The sequence below is a fragment of the Schistosoma haematobium genome, chromosome 1 (assembly GCF_000699445.3).
Source record: "Schistosoma haematobium chromosome 1, whole genome shotgun sequence".
Taxonomy (NCBI): domain Eukaryota; kingdom Metazoa; phylum Platyhelminthes; class Trematoda; order Strigeidida; family Schistosomatidae; genus Schistosoma; species Schistosoma haematobium.
This window is the reverse complement of record NC_067196.1, coordinates 10,209,273-10,228,072: the sequence shown is the minus strand read 5'-3', so window position 1 is coordinate 10,228,072 and position 18,800 is coordinate 10,209,273. Positions and strand designations below refer to the sequence as shown.

Genomic DNA, 18,800 nt, shown 5'->3' with positions numbered 1-18,800 from the left:
CACGATATTAGAATTGAACCTGCTAACTCTAACTAAAATTTGTTATAACAACTACTGACTAGTGAATATGAAATTAGTTTAGGTTGGTTTTGTGATACTTAGCTATGTAGATTAGATTTAGCGAAAAGTGATCAAACTCATTAAAAAGAAGCTTCAGATCAGTATAACATGAATGCAATTTTTAATTTCAGAAGGGTTTTGTGGAGATTGTAGTAATTTCAATAGTTGAGATCATGAGTCAATTGAAGCTACACCACCACGGAAAGCCTGGAAGAACTGGACGGACGTTTTTTCCCAGTACAGGACTTCTCTGTAGTGCCCATCCACGATCCTGTCTCATGAGATTCGAACCCAGGACCTATCGGTCTTGTGCGCGAGTGCTTAACTCCCAAACCACTGAGCCGGCATCCAGTGGTGTTGATGTCTAATTTTAACCAATTCACGAAATCGATTGACACATCGACCACGAGACTGGGCCGTGGATGCTCACTACTAAGGAGTCTCACAGTAGGACGAGACTGCCTTTCAGTGCTTCCAGGTTTTCCATAGTGGTCTAACTTCAATTGACTCATGATCTGCACTATTGAGATTACTATTTTTAATTGTTGCTTATAAGTTAATATTAATTAAATAAACCCAAGTTGGTTGAAACATTGAATACACATTACTGGGAAGTCCCATACTAAGACGAGATAGCTGTTCAGTTTTTCCTGATTTTCTATAGTACACCGATTGAGATCAATCTTTAAAGAATATAATCTACACTTTAAACAAACTTCCACACAACTACATCACACATAACATCAGCTTTTTACTATAATACAACTTACAGTCGTGTGTATTTCAATGATTTCGGACATTTTGATCGTCTAGATTTCCCAGATGAATTAGTGATAGTAGTAGTTGTTGTTGTAGCATTACGAATACATTCTGTTGAATTTGATTCAACATCAATTTGTTGATCCATTTTAGATTTCTTCTCATTATTATTATTATTGTTGTTGTTTGAATTATTCATGATATGAAATCGAGTGGAATATTGTTGAGTCTTCCGATTATTCATTACATCATTCTCTTTAATATGATAATGAATATTATTATTATCATTATTATAGATACAGTTTGTTGTTGTTACTGTTATTCCAGTATTGTCGTTGATATGACTTTCAGATTTATGCATATTCATATTAGTTATTGGATTACAATTATCATAGTAACTAGAATATTGGAAAGGAAATGACAAATTTACAGTAGGTTTGATTAAATCAAATGTACAGTTATCATTATTTCTATTGATAAATTTATTGTCTATGGAAAGATTTAATGGTGTTACAGATGAAAGACAATGAATATTATTTAATACTTCCCCACCGTCATCATCAGTAGCATCGTCAAGGTCATTGATCGTTGTATTCAATTCATTAGATAGTTGAAATTCTTCATTCAGATTGGATTCCTTTACTGTTTTTTCCTTAAACTCGTTTTCATTCATATAAGATTGTCGATTTACACTTGATTGTAATGAGTGATGAGGGCTTTTTGAAGAATCTAACAGAGGAGAAAAAAAGCAGAGTGAGTAATACAAAACGTCCTGTATAATGATAAAATAGTACAACCACTGATCCATGTAAGACCGAATTATCCATAATTTTCATACTTTAAACCATGAACTAATATTAGCTAGACCACTGTTGAAAACCAAGAAGCAGATGACAGATGTCTTGTTCTAGTATGGTACTTCTCAGTAGTGCATATCCGAGACCACATGTCGGTGATGAGACAGTTATCCAGTTTACGCAACAGAAGATGGTCAGGAAATATCATTAATCGTCTATAAGTTAAGCGTTCACGATTTGAGTTCCAGGATCCTAGATTTGATCCTCGACCTGTTCGTGAATGTTCATTAGTAAGGAATGTTATACTAAGACAAGGTCAATGTCCAGTGACTTTTGGTTTGAAGTAGTAGTCTAGCTAAGATTAGTTCGTGATTTAAACTATGAAAATCTAACTATCTCCACAACCCCTACTCCTTTTACCAATATCCTTAATTTGTTTCCATTTGCCTTGGGAAAATGAATTTCTCACATGAAATAATACACATTATAACTTGAAACGACAGTTTTCTTTCACAATAATATAGGAAACTTGATTAATTGTTCCTTTCAGAGAGCTATCACACAATGTTTTATAATAGTATTCAAACAAATAACATTATGAACATCAGTTCAACGGATATCTTGTTAAATGAACAATAACATTTTAGTACTGATGACTTTCATGTAGCTTTTTAGTATTTAAAATTGATCGAGTTTGATTTTAGTTCCCATGTTTGTTTCTTTCCTTATCACCTGTATGGAATGAAATAAGATATGTATACAACTTACTTAATCCTATAGTTTCTAATTGTGTAACTTCAATTTCCATCTTTTTCCCCAGTAAATACAACTGTAAATCTGGCTATAATCATTAGTTACATTCATTTCATTCATAAATAGGAATTATTTATGCTTTATTGAATCATCGAACTTTAGAGAGAGTGATTTTAAAAAATAATTAATTCGTTAAACGTGATTTATTAAAAGTGTTAAATCAGATTGGGGTGTATACTACTTATGTTGGCATAAGTAATATATAACACCAGTTAGAAATGGAATGCCTGGCAATAGAAGGTTGGAAAGATTTGATCGAAGAGAACGGGAACATAGAGTATTTGTTATGCAAACGAAGAAACAATGAAGTTTGAGACAATTGATGGACAATTTGCAAATGAAGTGTTGAACGTATAGTTTTCACATTTACCAAAGAACTCTGTAATATTGTGTTTAATTGCATTTGATTGTCCCCACTCGTGTTCTCATTCACTAAAACAATATTTATATTCTTTAGAAAAAGTTCAAATATTGGTTTATCAGTAGACTGAATTCGTGACAGATTGATTTCATTTGTGGTCCCAATGAAAACTAAAGAGAAATAGACAGCTACTTTGTCCTAGTATGACTTTTACTATCAATAAGTATCGATCGTCCTGTCAGTGATAGAAATCAAAACCTCCTAGTCTCTTACTTACTTACTTACGCCTGTTACTCCTAATGGAGCATAGGCCGCCGACCAACATTCTCCAACCCACTCTGTCCTGGACCTGCCTTTCTAGCTCTTTCCAATAATTGTTCATTCTTCTCATGTCTGTTTCCATTTTTCGGCGTAATGTGTTCTTTGGTCTTCATCTCCTCCCTTAGCCTTGAGGATTTCATATGATGGCTTACCTTGTGATGCAGTTGCGTGCTTTCCTCAATGTGTGTCTTATCCACTTCCAGCGCTTCTTCTTGATCTCTTCTTCCTTTGGGATCTGGTTTGTTCTCTCCCACAGTGAGTTGTTGTTGATAGTGTCTGGCCAACGGATCCGAATTATTTTGCGTAGGCAACTGTTAATAAACATTTGTATCTTTTCGATGATGTCTTTCGTAGTTCTCCTTTTATCATGGAGAACTTTTAACTAATAGAATTACTGAGTCATTGTGTAATAGTATAGTTTTAATTTCAGTAGATTCGGAATATAACTCCATGATCATCTAATCCACTTAATCCTAACTGTTTTATTCTCGACATATCTACACAGCACTAATTCTAACTAGAATTTCAGGGAAATTTTGAAATAAGTCATTAAATAGTTAACTGTTTCAATTTAGTTGAAAGGATGTTGTGTAGGCTAGTTCATTCATTCGTAATTAGGTAATTGACATAAATGATTTCAATGCAATTCATGTTATAAATTAACATTATAGTTGAATACATGAATACATGTACGTATGTATATACATATATGTACAAGTGTGGGATTTTCATTACAACTAGTTATAAGTTTCAAAACTAAGAATAAAACTGCAAAGAAAATACATAGTCTTTACCTTTTCCATAGACGCATACATAAACTCAATACAAACAATTTCATATCAGAAGGGTTTTTGTGGATATTATAATAATTCCAATGGTTGAAATCAGGAGCCACATGAAGCTAGACCACTATGGAAAACCTGAAAGCACTAGACGGTCGTTTCGTCCTATTTTGGGACTTCTCAACAGTGCTCATCCATGATCCCGCCTCGTGAGATTCGAACCCAGGACCTATCGATCTCGCGCACAAGAGCTTAATCACTAGACCATTGAATATTTGACAAACCGACAAGAGAAACCATTTCATTATCAATGAAAACAAATCTCTTTAATACATGTATTTAAACATATAGACAAATATAATTGTTATATTGAAACCAAATACTCATATAAATATCTATTTACCTATCTATCTCATTAACTATGAGTTATTTAAATTAACATTTGTCATAGTAACAAACAGAGAATAGGATAAAGTGTATATCAATAATACTAATGTTTATTTGTAACAATATTGGTGAATATACTAATGAAGTGAAAGGGGGAGGGAGAAAAACAGAAACGAAAGTAAAGAAAGTAGAAGAAAGCAAGGAAGAGTACAAGACGATAGAAGCGAAACCTATTTATTTCACCTATGTAAACTTGTCATAATTGTCAAATAATTTCAGTTAAGATTTAATTTATTAAGGTAAAAAGAAGAACAAAGGAAAAATAGATAGGAAATATATATTTTCTCTATACATATGTTTTATAAGACAACTCATTCAAGTGGATAAAAGTAATATATATTGAAGTATTTGAAAGTATTGTGACCCCTATACTAAATGATTTAGTTGTGAAACATTCATTATCCTTCTAAATAACATCATCAGCAGTATATATTTCAAAGAGAAAATACTTCTCTCTCAGAGATTATAATACCTCCAATATCTTCATTCTAAGCTGTAAATAATCTCTGTCATCTCATGTAGAGTATTTCTTTTTACCAGTTTTATTAATTATTAATTAAATATCAGAAGGGGTTTTGTGCATATCATAGTAATTTTAATGGTTGAGATCTTCAGTCAGTTGAAGCAGTGACCAGTGGAGTTCAACCAGGTCTGTTGTGAAATAGTAACTCACTGATGACAATGGTGGATGTGTCGCTCAATTTCGTAAATTGACTGAAGTTAGACATTAAAACCATCGGATGTCAACTCAGTGGTTTAGTGGTTAAGCGCTCGCGCGCGGGACTGATAGGTCCTGGGTTCGACTCCCACGAGGTGGGGTCGTGGATGCGCACTGCTGAGGTGTCCTATACTAGGACGAAACGGCCATCCAGTGCTTGCAGGTTTTCCATGGTGATCTAGCTTCAACTGACTCATGATCTCAACCATTGAAATTACTAATTAAATGTTAGTTCATTTATTTGTCTTCAGACCAAGTTTAATTTATTCTAGTTAACTTGAAAAAGGAGAATTATCATGAAACCCATTTTTAAGTTGAGAATTATATAGTAAGCAGACAATAATGATTATGTATTTAAAATTTATTCGACTTCGGTAATTAATATTTCATAACAAGTCAATAATGATAATGGACAGTGAAAAGTTCATAAATTATTATTATAACACTCATAGATCTGGGCTGATTATGTTAGCTACTATCAAAAGTTAAAGAAATTGTAGTTGGATTGATTAGAATAATTCAACCCCCCCCCAATATCGTCTAATCAAACAATCACTGAATTCATAGTGGTATCGTGCTTCATTCTTAAGTAGTGTAGCCTTTATCCGGTTAACTTCTGTACCACCAATCACATATCATCAGCATGCGGCGATAGCTGAGCATGTATAGCACATCATAATTATCTCAGTTGATAAAGATTTATAGCAGTATTAGTCTCTATCTAATAGTTTACAACTAACGTCAACACAATTTACTCATTGGTTAGACTATATACGAGCAATATTTCAAAAGTATATGTAATCAAACACCAATCACTTATCACTAACCTCTTCTGTATGAAATTGCTAATCAGCTGTCTGTGACTTTATTTATAGATGATAAATCTGATTTAAATTAAGATCATGAATCGGTGAATGTTAGACCACTACTGAAAACCTAAAAGCACTAGGCGGCCGTTTCTTCTCAGTATGGAACTTCTCAACGTTGCGTACTCACCACCCCGCACACAGGACTCAAACCCAAGGCTTTCGATCTCACACTCGAACACTTAACCTCTGAACCATCGAGGTTTTCAACGGTAGCCTAACATTCATCGACTAATGATATCAATCAATAATAGCTATCAAGAGTATATATACATATATTTTATCATCGAATATGTTGTTACACCTGAAGTATATATCGGTTTTACAGTTTAAAGTTTGATTACTATTATTATTGTTCTCAAACGCTTAGAAATTAAGATGTTTAAACAAGATAACTATTCTAGCCATAGTCAGTAGTTTACTTTCTTTTTCACAGTTCTAGTCATAACCTACTGATCAATAAAATGAAACAGTAGTATATTATATAACCAAATGGCATAACTATAATCAATCAAATTCAATTGTAACTATCCTAAAAGAATATATGGCATTATCATCTAATAGTCGATTCTTTTTTTCTTCATATAACACTTACTTATGAGTTGTTTGTTTTGAAAGAAACTATACTACTAGTCAATTTTCTATATACAAAGTTTGGGATCCAAGTTCGAATCTTACTGAAGAATTACTATCTACTTTTAAAGATTTGTACATATTTATTGATTATATGTATGGATATGAATGAAACTTATTAATAGGGTCTCATAACTAGTATAATCAAGTATTTAGTATATATTCGTTTTTATAATTTCCAAGTGTCATAAATTGTTAGCCCTTTGCGTGTATATGTGTATGCACGTACGTACGTAGTTTGCATGTATGTATGCGTGCATGTGTGTGTTCGAATTTTGGCGTACAATACCATTTATTCATTATACAATAACTTGACTAATTATACATATATACGATATAAATTGTGTCTGTCAACTTGTATTTATTTAATATAGGACAAATTTGATTGACGAGATAATTTGGTTTATCATTTTCCTTATTTCTTCTTGTTCTTGTTCTTGTTCTTCTTCTTCTTCATCTTCTTCTTGTTCTTCCCTTTTCTTATCTAATTTAATTAAGTGATAAATCTTTCACATTATTATTATTATTATTAAACTAAACGACCAATTTTTATGGTAAATTAATTTATTTTTGTTCATTTTAAGTTAGTTAAGAAGTTATTCTCACTTCAGCAACAACAACAACAAAAGGAAATACATTTATCTCTATACTTTTGTATACAATAATAACTAATCTAAATGTACCTAACTATCGGTTACAATCTCTTTCTCTTTATTAATTGATCGATTTCCTGCCAACAACAAAATATAAGATGGTGATGATGATGGTTATGGTGACAGTGATGATGATAAAGAGGAGGAGGAGGAGGAGGTGGTGGTGGTGGAGGGAGAATCATCGAATCATTTATATATGCACACACATGTATGAATAGATATATCGACTGACAGATTGAAGGAAAAATTGTTTAAAAACCAAAACGAAAGAAAAAAGATAGAAAACAACTTGTTATTTACAGTTGAATAAAAAAGCAAGTACCTTTATTTTATGGAGGGAACAGAAAGAATGAATATAGTAATTTCAGAATTATTCATCATTCTGGAGTTCTAGTGACAGTGACCAATGGAGTTTAACCGGGTTTGTTGTAAGATAGTAACTCACTCAAGATAGTGATAGATGTGTGACTCAATTTCGTGGATTGGTTGAAATTAGATATTAACACCGCTGGATGATGGCCAGCTCAGTGATGTAGAGGTTAAGCGTTCGCGCGCGGGACCTATAGGTCCTGGGTTCGAATCCCAGGGGGCGGGATAGTGGATGCGCAATGCTGAGGAGTCTCATACTAGAACGGAACGGACGTTCAGTGCTTGCAGGTTTTCCATGGTGGTCTAGCTTCAATTGACTCATGATCTCAACTAATAAATTACTATATATATATATATATATATATATATATATATATATAGAGAGAGAGAGAGAGAGAGAGAGAGAGGAGAATGTTAAGATCATAATCAGTAGGAAACCATGTCTTAAAGTATCAAGGAGTTTAGATCCATTATATTACTGTAAATCATGTAAATGTATACACCAATGTTAATAATATACATCGACATACAATGTAGTTTAGATCAAGATGACAAAATCAAGCTTAAATAGGTGATCGAATTAAAAACTGATTTTATTAAAACAAAATATGTTGGATATTTATTATTCTGTAATATGTAGATTAATTTTAACTCAAAGTGTAAACTAATAGATTATTTCACAGTAATGTAAGGAGAATATGCATTCCCAGTGACTTAAATGTTGTGAATTTGATCCCTGAAAAGATGTGTGACCAAATCAGGGGTTCTGTAATTAGTTACAATATGAACTTCCTAGCTAAATATACTAAATGTTTGATTCTACAGCCTCTTAAATGTGATTAGTTGATAAATTGAACTAAAAAGTCATAGATGCATTAGATAATTACTTCATAATCCTTTTTTAAAGCTATCTATACCATTTACACTTACATTTTATGACATTAAGACTACTAGAGATACTGAATATGTGTTTCATCCTAGTATAGAACTTTCCCACTTTGAAGATTGAATAAATCGCCACAAGACAGTTTGCTAGAAAGTTATATGTATGTGATCACTAGTGATTCACTTCTGGGTGAGTTTTTAAGGTTTCAATGACCCATGGAATTCAGACATGTCTATAGTGACACAGTAGTTCTAATAATTAGGTATTCACCACAACATTTAAAGTTCGGGAGACCAACCTCTGTAGGAATAGCAAGTGCTCACCGGTGTAATGTCTATTCATAAAACAAAAAAATTCTTTTTCATTTCCTATCCTACCATCTTATCTACTTGATGATCATATATTATTTGATGTAAACTTGGAATTCTTTAGACCTCCCAATTTTTACGTAAAGATAATACAATTCTTGAAATCTAATCTAATACTTTCGAATATTATTAGTAGATGATTGATAAAGTTTCTAGTAATAACCAATATTTTTATTGATGAAGGGAACTCCGCCTGAAGCCCCTCTGGGGGTACTGCCAGTCCCAAGCCGGGATAAAAAGGAGGGGGGCATGGGGTTAGCGAACCCATTCCGTAGAAAAGTAACTTGCTAAAAAACCTCTAAGTAATGACTCATATTTTTATTGATAAAGGGATCTACAACTGAATAGTAATAATAACCATATTAATTATATTAAGTGTATACTCACTATGACGAACTTCAAAATATTTGCTCTAAAGTATTAATGAGGTAAAGTGTGATATATAGAGTGAACCAAATCATAATTGAATCAGTGATATTATTGACTCAACTCAATAATCCCGAACATATGATAAACTATTTGATTGTGATTTTAATTAAAAGATAAATTTACCATCATCATCATCATCATCATGTATATATTATATATATATTGGGTATCATAGCACACTTTACAGATACACCCATAATCCATTTAATCGATATTCGGTACTTCAATTTTGTCTTATTAACAAAAATAAAATTTTATATCTTATCGAATTACAAGTCATTAATGAAGTTTACTAATTTATTGGAATCTTTTGAAGAGACAAAGTCAATAAACCATTTTGTTTTTACTGAATTGATTACGTGTACAACATCAGTTCATATACAACAACCAAAATAAAAATAAAAACGATAATGATAAGAAACACAACATAAATGTTACACGGTTAATATCGAATTTCACAATCCTACTCAATGTTATTATTATGTTATGTAATTGTAATTGTGCATATATATATGTGTGTGGTGTGTGTGCGTGTGCGGTTTGTAATAATTTCCGCACTATTGAGTTATACAGAATCGATTAACTATCCCATAGAATTTCATTGATTTAAAAATCATACTCTAGAAAGTTATTGAAAACCATATGGTAATGGATAACTGTTTCATTAGTGGGTTGGATCCAGAACTTTCAGATAGTAAAATGATAAATTAAAACTAATGAGTTGATAGTTTATGGTTTGATTTTTTTAGTTTCAATCGATTAATGATATTACACAAATACTTTATTCTATTGGCAGGCAAATTTATCACTTTCAGAATGATTAAACTTCATTGATCATGATTTCTTACTAGATCTTCGAGATCTTTCAGTCTCTTTACCGACCACTTATTCTCATAGTCAAATCAATCACTGAATAGGTGAATAAATTAATTGCCTTTATTATTTTCAATTGAAGCTAGACCACCATGGAAAACCTAGAAGCACTAGACGGTCGTTTTGTCCTATTGTGGGACTCGTCAGCAGTGCTCATCCACGACCCCGCCTCACAGGACTCGAACCCAGAGCCTACTGGTCTCGCGCCAGGCGCTTAACCAACTAGACCATTGTGCCGGCTCCGACGGTGTTAATGTCTAACCGACTAATCCTGGGTTCGAACCCCACGAGGTGGGGTCGTGGATGCGCACTGCTGAGTAGTCCCACAATAGGAAAAAACGACCGTCCAGTGCTTTTAGGTTTTCCATGGTAGTCTAGCCTCAATTGACTCATGATCTCAACTATTGAAATTACTACAATCTCCACAAAACGCACATACAAATTACAAATACTAGAATTATAAGCAGAACTGTTTATGATGAGGTTAGGTTATCTTGAAAAAACAAATTAAAATAATTCACACTTCACTTATTACCATACATACATATATAAAGCCAAATACATAGATAATATTGGTTTACACATATCCGTTAGCTAATATAAATTAAATACCCTAATGATTATTGAATACAAATTATGTTCCTGTTTCAGTCAAAACTCTATATTTATCATCATTTAAAGATACTAAGTAACCGAGGCAATTATCACCGTCCTAACATGTGTACATATATATATAAAGAGTACTAATTTTCATTTAACTCATAAAGTCACTAAATAAAAGTGTTCCATATGTAATTGTTGTTGTTGTTGTTGTTGCATGTGATGTATTGAAATACCAATGTAGACATATATATTACAGACAATTTATCACATTTGATAAATATACATTTCAATGATGGATAAGTAACTAAATGTCATAGGATAAATTACAATTTGATTTGAAATGGTGGAGATGGTGTTTATTTATTTGTTTGTTTGTTTGTTTTAATTTTAAAATATGGGCAATTAATTTATAATGATCATTGATAAACAATGATACTTTGTTCATATAATTGAATAAAACCGGCAAATCATATTTGAATTTAAAGAAGAGATATGTTATCTTGACGATTATAATGTTTTGTAACAATTTCAAAACGTCATAATCATAGATATATATATATATATCTTGGGTCTCTTACTACTATTATCAGTAGTAGTGGTAACAATCATAATAATAGTGGTAATACTACCACTGCTGGTAAATTTTTGAATGGTTTCGAACATGGTTAATAGATGCTTCATTTGTGGGGAAACGTAAAAGAAGTTATAAGAGAAGGGAAACGAATAAATAAATTGACTTCATTGTATCATAATTTCATATTAGGTTCATTAAATGAAGAGAACATAGGCAAACTAAGGAACAATATGTAAATATATGTGTTTATGTATGTGTGTATGTATGTGTGCGTGTGTATGTGATCTGTTGTTTTGATAAAAAAAACAAAATAAAACTATTAAAATTGTATCTAAGTATATATGTTTCTAGTGACTTTCTAACTATAAATAGTTAAAGTTGAAATTGTGTTGTATAGTGACTTCATGTTATTTTGTAGGTTGGTTATTTCTGTTTAACAACCGATTATGGAAATCATTTGTGTCGAGTTGTTGTGACTTTTAAAAAAAAGTTTCAACAACACAATCATTTCTCACTTATTTAAGACTTTCAACTAGTATGAACCAAAGAATTCGTAAAGGAAATTCATTTGGAAATAAAACTCTGGTGGGGGGGCGACAGTTATTTACACGTTATATGTTAGTGGTAACTTGTAGTCTATATACATAGTCCATCAAGTTAAACCCATAAGACAATGATTTTGAGTAATGAATCTTATAACTTCCTCTCAATGTATTTCTATTCCATGATTTAAAGGTTTTATACTTGTTACATGAGATCTAAAAGTGCTGAATCCTATCAACTGTGAATTGATAAGGGAGACTTATTGATTTATTCAAGATCAAGATGAAGTAGCTATTAAGAACTTATTCACTTTATACGAGTTTTTTTCTGATTAGGATCCATTACTATAGGAAATCATTATTGAATTTTATGAGTTTAGAAATTAATTATTTATCTGTTATGTAATGTGAGACAGTTTGGTTATTTGATTATCGTTAAGCGTTCAATAGTGGTTATAATAAAGTCCTATTCAGTCTTTACCTAGTAATAGCTTATACAAAAACATGTATTTAACATAGAGGAACAGAGGGAGAGAGAGAGAAATATAACGATATTTATGTTACCACTTTGTTCTAAATCTTTATCATGTAGCTGTGCATTTTAGTAAATCGATGAAAGCGTAATCCTATGTGAATTAATCAACCACATACTATATTAGTATTTAATAATGACTAAAATCTACTAGTATCAGAAGGGGTTTTGTAGAGATTTTAGTAATTTCAGTTGTTGAGATCATGAGTCAATTGAAGCTAGACCACCGTGAAAAACCTGGAAGCACTGGACAGCGGTTTCGTCATATTGTGGGACCCCTCAGTTGTGGGATATTAACTCACTGATGACAATGGTAGATGTGTCGCTCAATCTCGTGGATTAGTTGAAGTTAGACATTAACACCGTTATATACCGGCTAAGTGGTCTAGTGGTTAAATGCTCGTGAGCGAGACTGATAGGTCCTGGGTTCGATTCCCGCGAGGTAGGATCGTGGGTGTGCACTGCTGAGGAGTCCCACAATATGACGAAACGGCCGTCGAGTGCTTTCAGGTTTTCCATGGTGATTTAGCTTCAATTGACTCATGATCTCGACAATTAAAATCTATTATCCAAATATCACTAGACTACTTCCCATTTAAAATGTTATAGAGTAATGTATTTATTTTCAAGTAATGTGCGTATTGTTTTTTATCGATTTACGTACTTAGTGGGTTAGAAAAATGAACTTTTAATTCTTCGTGTGAATCGGTCCAACGATGACGACAACAACAACAAATGAACTATTAGATCATTCAAAGATAAACTACTCGTTCATCATAATCAGATATTGAGTATTCATAGTTAATATATGGCTGTACAAATATTGATTGTTCATTTTAACATACTTTAGTAATTTAAGAAACAGTATGTTATTTTATTAGATCATCAAATTTGTTTACCTCTCATATCATAACAAAACTAGCATAATCTTCATCGGATAATAGTCTAATGGTCTATTTCATACATAATTTCAAATTAAGTTCTCTTTAAACTTTATTTAGGGTACCAGAAAGTATTTCTAAAAGACTTTTCTTCCCAAGAAAGATCAATGAAAAATGTTACCTTCTGTATATGAAAGTTATAAAAAATATATTTTGTAACATACTCAATACACTATTATTCTCAGTTTCTAGTATCACTGCTAATGATTATCGTTTGTTTTCAGTGTGAGAAAGAAGTACATTTCAATGTTCATTATGATTTATCACACCACATAACTATTGTTCTACAATCTTTTAATCCATATACAAACTTACTGACAGTGTTAAAAGTCTATTCTTTTAGTCACAATTACAACCTAGAAAAATGTAGTTTTCTGTATGAATATAGTTACTACTTTCTCTTCTCAGATATGAAGGGGGTAATTTCTGGTTTATGTTACATCTACACAGATTCCTTCCAAACAATTGTCCATTACAATATTTTTCAATTGTAATAAATAATTTTCAGTATGGGGTTGTGATGATTGTTGAATTCTATTGAAATTATAAACTGATCTAAGTTAAACTACCACTGAAAACTCGGAAGCATTGGATTCGCTTCCCTCATAGAGGATCATGGATGAGCACTGTTGAGGAGTCCAGTACTAGGATTAAACGGCTGTTCAGTGCTTCCATGTTTTCATGAGCGGTTCAACTTATATCGGTTCATGATTTTAATGAAAGGTTACGAATAAGTTCAGACTTTACAAAGATATTTCGTAGTGCTAATAAATGCTATCGATCTGAGGAAAAAATTAAAGGGAATATCAACTGAAAATATCAAATTATGAATATTCATTACTGTATCTAAAAGTTTCAAATTCAAGGGGTAGAGATCATACTAATAAGATGTTTCAAACTTCAGTATCACTCCCGTTTAATTACCCATTTTCATTAGTTACAACGTTGAATAAAGTAAGAATAGTAATATTTGTAGAATTATATAAATATCCCGCCTCGCGAGATAGATGCACACTGTTGAAGAATCCTATACTAGAACGAAACGGCCATCTAGTGATTCTAGGTTTTCCATGGTGGTCTAAGTTCAACTGACTCATAAATTCAACTATTAAAATTACTAGAATATCCACAAAACCTGTCTCTGAATATGAAGATCATTTATTTATTCAATCCTATTTATCTATTTACAACCTAAGAACAATAGCATTATTCCTTTAGGAGAAATATAAAAAAAGCCCAGTCTCTCTTTATCAAACTTATAGATTATTGTAATAATCAAACACAGACAATTACCCATCTTATGTTATATCTAATTCATTTGTACCAGTTTACATGTACATAATAAAGCTCATACACGGAGATAATAGAAAAGAGGGTTAATTTCTATATCTTTGAGTACATTATCATGAATGATTATGCTAAAAAGACATGATGCATTTGACAGTTCAATTGTTGATCATTTTTATAACAGTTAATATATTTCAAAATCTTACAACATAATCATTAAATGAATCATATTTTGCTGAAATTGTCGTTATACAAAGCTTTAAATCAAACATATAGTTGTTAACCCCTATTTGCCTTAGTGATTCTAGTTTCAAAAGTTATTTATGCAACTTTTTTTTCAATAATCTTAAATATTATTAGAATGGGGGTTTGTGAAAACTGAAGTAATTTTTAAGAGTTGAATCCATAAGTCGATTAAAACTAGACCATTACCGAAAACCTGGAGGAACTGGACGTCCCTTTCGTCCTAGTATTATTCTCCTCAACAGTGCGTATTCACCATCCCGTATGTGGGACTCGAACTCAGAAAAATGAATCTCATGAACGAAAGTTTAACCTTTAGACCACTTAACCATCACCCAAATGTGTTAATATATACAACTTCAATCGATTTATGACATTGTACAACAATTCATCCACTGTCTAAGATAGATACCTATCTTTAACAGACACAAATTGGACTGTCAAACATAATTTCCCTATTTTTCTATCTTCTTAACTGAAGGAAAATTTACTCAATTAGTCAGTTTCATTCTTAAATGAATAGCCAACTAGTTGAAACCTAACTATAATTATGATTTTTCTGATATAAAGGATGAACATATATTTTGAATTGTTGTTTTCTTCCTTCTTCCAATAATTAGTAACAGAATTGTTTCCAGATTGTAAACAAATAAACAGAATCTAGTAAATCAATAAATTTGCATATGATCCTGTTATGTAATTATTAGTCTTACTTTATTGAAACAGAATACTTACAGAATTCATTTAGTACTTTAATAAATGTCTATGGTTAATACACTGATCACTTCTATTTCTGATAAGTAATGAGGGATTACAATAATAGTGCCTTTTTATTAGTCTGTATAGATTAATAATAAAGAATAATGATTAATAATTTTGATGTTTGATTATTACCATTTGAAGATACTTAGGTCAGGTTGTTGAACGAGACATTGGAGTCCTTTTTAACTTCAATCTCTTTATAACATGATACCATCAATTAGGTATTCAACGATTGTGAAACAAGTTATTTGTTCAAATTTAATCAGAAGATTTTTATAAGATAATCATGATCAAAGTGTATGGAATACAGGGAATATCATAACTGTGTATACATATCCGTATATTAATAAAGGGAGAAGTGGAATGCGCAGCAGTTCGTTCTGTTCTACCTTACGGCTGCGAAACATGGCTATTAAGAGTAGAAGACACTCGTAAGCCACTAGTATTTGACCACAGATGCCTTAGAAATATTGCTCGTATCTGCTGGGATCACCAGGTAAGTAATAGTGAGGTTAGACGCAGGGTATTAGGGAATGATGGTAAATCAGTTTATGAGGTTGTAAATCTCCATCGACTAAGACGGTTGGATCACGTGTTGTGTATGCCTGAGCACCGATTACCACGACGCCTGATGTTGACTAGTGTTGGGGATGGTTGGAAGAAAGTTAGGAGCGGCCAAACCAAAATGTGGCACTAGTCCTTGAAGTCACTAACTTCTAGTCTGAGCTATGTTGGTAGATGCAGACTACTTGGTTGTGGTCCGCCTGACTATCGTAGCCAATGATTGGAAACTCTAGATGACATAGCTCAGAATCAATCACAATGGCGTCGGTGTATACACTTTGTCTTCCCTTAAACTAAGAGATTAAAATCGCTTCATATCTTTCTTTCTATGAACTAATTCTTTCTGCCTGTACTATATCCTTATTGCAATCTTTCTTTTATATATTACCACCTCTGAATTAACTACTTCTATGAATCCGGTGTCCATCTTGTTGTATTAATGAGGTATAGGAACTTGGACCGATGCATATGTATGCCTGGTCCTACGTTGTAGCTAACTGGCTGACTGACTGATACATACTACTTAGTACAGAATAGAAATAAATAATATTGCTAACCTGTTAACTGAAATTAACATTTCTAATCGAATCTTTTTAAAAAAAAAACCAATTCTTTTATCATATAGCACGGTATAAAAGTTATAGAACAATGATTTATTAATCTAAGATCAATTATGGTCTACCAATAGGAAACAGTTCCATAGAAATAATCACTCATTACAAATCAATAATCAATCAATTAAATTATTCCTATTACTTACCATTTGATATTGGACTAGATAAATATGATAATGAATGATTTTCCAATCGATCAGAATTGATTATATTTTTTGGATCATTGATATATTTCTTTGTTGATAATAAAGAAACTTGTGACATTGAAAAATCTTGATCATTATTGATTACATCATCATCATCATCATCGTAATGAATAATTCCATTATAATTTAGAATTTGTTTCTGATTTTTTGAAATGATCGATTCAATTGAAAATGCTGATGCTTTACCAGATAATTTCATCAATGAATTTTGATCATTTGTTAAATGATTTAGATCATTTGTTAATTTATCATTATTGTCACATTCATCTATGATCATCTTACAAGTGGATGAATTAGAAGAGAGATGATTATGTAAAGATTTACATAATAATCCATGTTGTTCATCTAGATCTTCTAATACTGTTGAATAATTACTATTATCATTGTTGTTTTCAATTGAACAATTATCTATGAATGATCCAGATGAATATTGCGGGGATTTAGATATAGATGATGAAATAGATAATGATGGATACATAGTGAAACGTTTTTGTTTCATTGATTTATGTGTATAATTTGTAATTAATTTACGTTTATTTGTTAATCTATTTGATGATAATGAAATATCTTTAATACGATTTAATTTAAATTTATTTGATAATTTATATAAATGACCATATTTTATTGAATATTTCGAAGAAGTATTCAATGTTGATGGTCTTGATATTGATGATATTAATGGTAATGATTTATGCAATGATGGATGATGATGATGATCATGATGGTCATGATGAGGATGATGATGATGATGATGATGATGATGATGATTTAAAGATTGATGATAATCTATTGTATTTTTAAGCATTCTCAATTGTTCATTTAGATTTATCAATAGTAAATTGATTTGAATCATACAATAATAAATTGTAATGTTTCCTAGTTGATAAACATAGGTGTGTTTGTGCGTGTGTGTGTGTGTGCGTTTGTGTTTGTGGGGAGGATTTATTAAAGGAAGTGTTAAACAGAATGAACGTGAAATCTATCTTTTGTGGTAATTATAATAATCATTTAATAGGATTGGTGAAAAATTGTGTACTTCTATTTGTTTATATAATGATATGCATATTATTGTGAGAGGTATTTGTAAAAGAAGGGAAAATAACTTCATGTGTCTATATTTAGGGTAATTGTGTACTCTTGTCTCACTATGTATATATATATTTCCTTAAAGTTTTATGCTAAATTATGAATAGTATCATTGTTAAAGCAATGAAAAGTCTATCTCATCATATCAACAATAACAAATATCACAATTTCTTCCATTTGTCGGTAAACTTTCATATTCATTCCATTAAAAAAAAAGTAAAGAAAAAATTTGATTCTTTTTGGTCTGTATAATTTTTCATTGAACTTCCCTTTTTCTTACCCCTTTCATTGCTTTATTATATTTTGAAGAGAAAAAAACACCACCACCACAACAACAACAACAAGACTAATATTTGTCTACCCCCTAAAATGTAGTAAAAATAGGTATGTAAATACCATTTTATGCATGTATATATATATATATGTGTGTGTAAGAGTTAACAGATTATCATTATATACCCTCATACACTATATATCGTCAACATAGAATGGGGTGAAGAAAGCTGAAATGATATGTATATATATAGTGAGGCGGACATTAAAATCAACGAGTTTTTCTGTTGGTCGGTAGATAAAATGACATACAGTAATAGACCATTTTCGGCTTGTCACCAAATTTGTGTTCATTAGTCTTTGTCTCTCTCTCTCCTTTTTTTGGTTTACTCTCTTACTATATATTAACTAATAGAATGGAATACGCACATTCATGTA

The 18,800-nt window shown here is 31.5% G+C and overlaps 1 protein-coding gene across 1 annotated transcript in view; it reads right to left on the bottom strand.

Annotated features, from left to right (window-relative positions):
* Positions 1-18,085, bottom strand: part of MS3_00002237 (uncharacterized protein) — a 38,350-nt gene extending 20,265 nt beyond the window's left edge. Inside the window, exons 1-2 of the mRNA XM_051209810.1 lie at positions 16,944-18,085; positions 831-1,548 (exon numbers count right to left, since the gene is read on the bottom strand). Of these exons, the coding sequence (XP_051073113.1) occupies positions 831-1,548; positions 16,944-17,856 (1,631 nt within the window). The 5' untranslated portion in view covers positions 17,857-18,085. The remainder of the gene's footprint in view (positions 1-830; positions 1,549-16,943) is intronic.
* Positions 18,086-18,800: the final 715 nt, after the last annotated feature.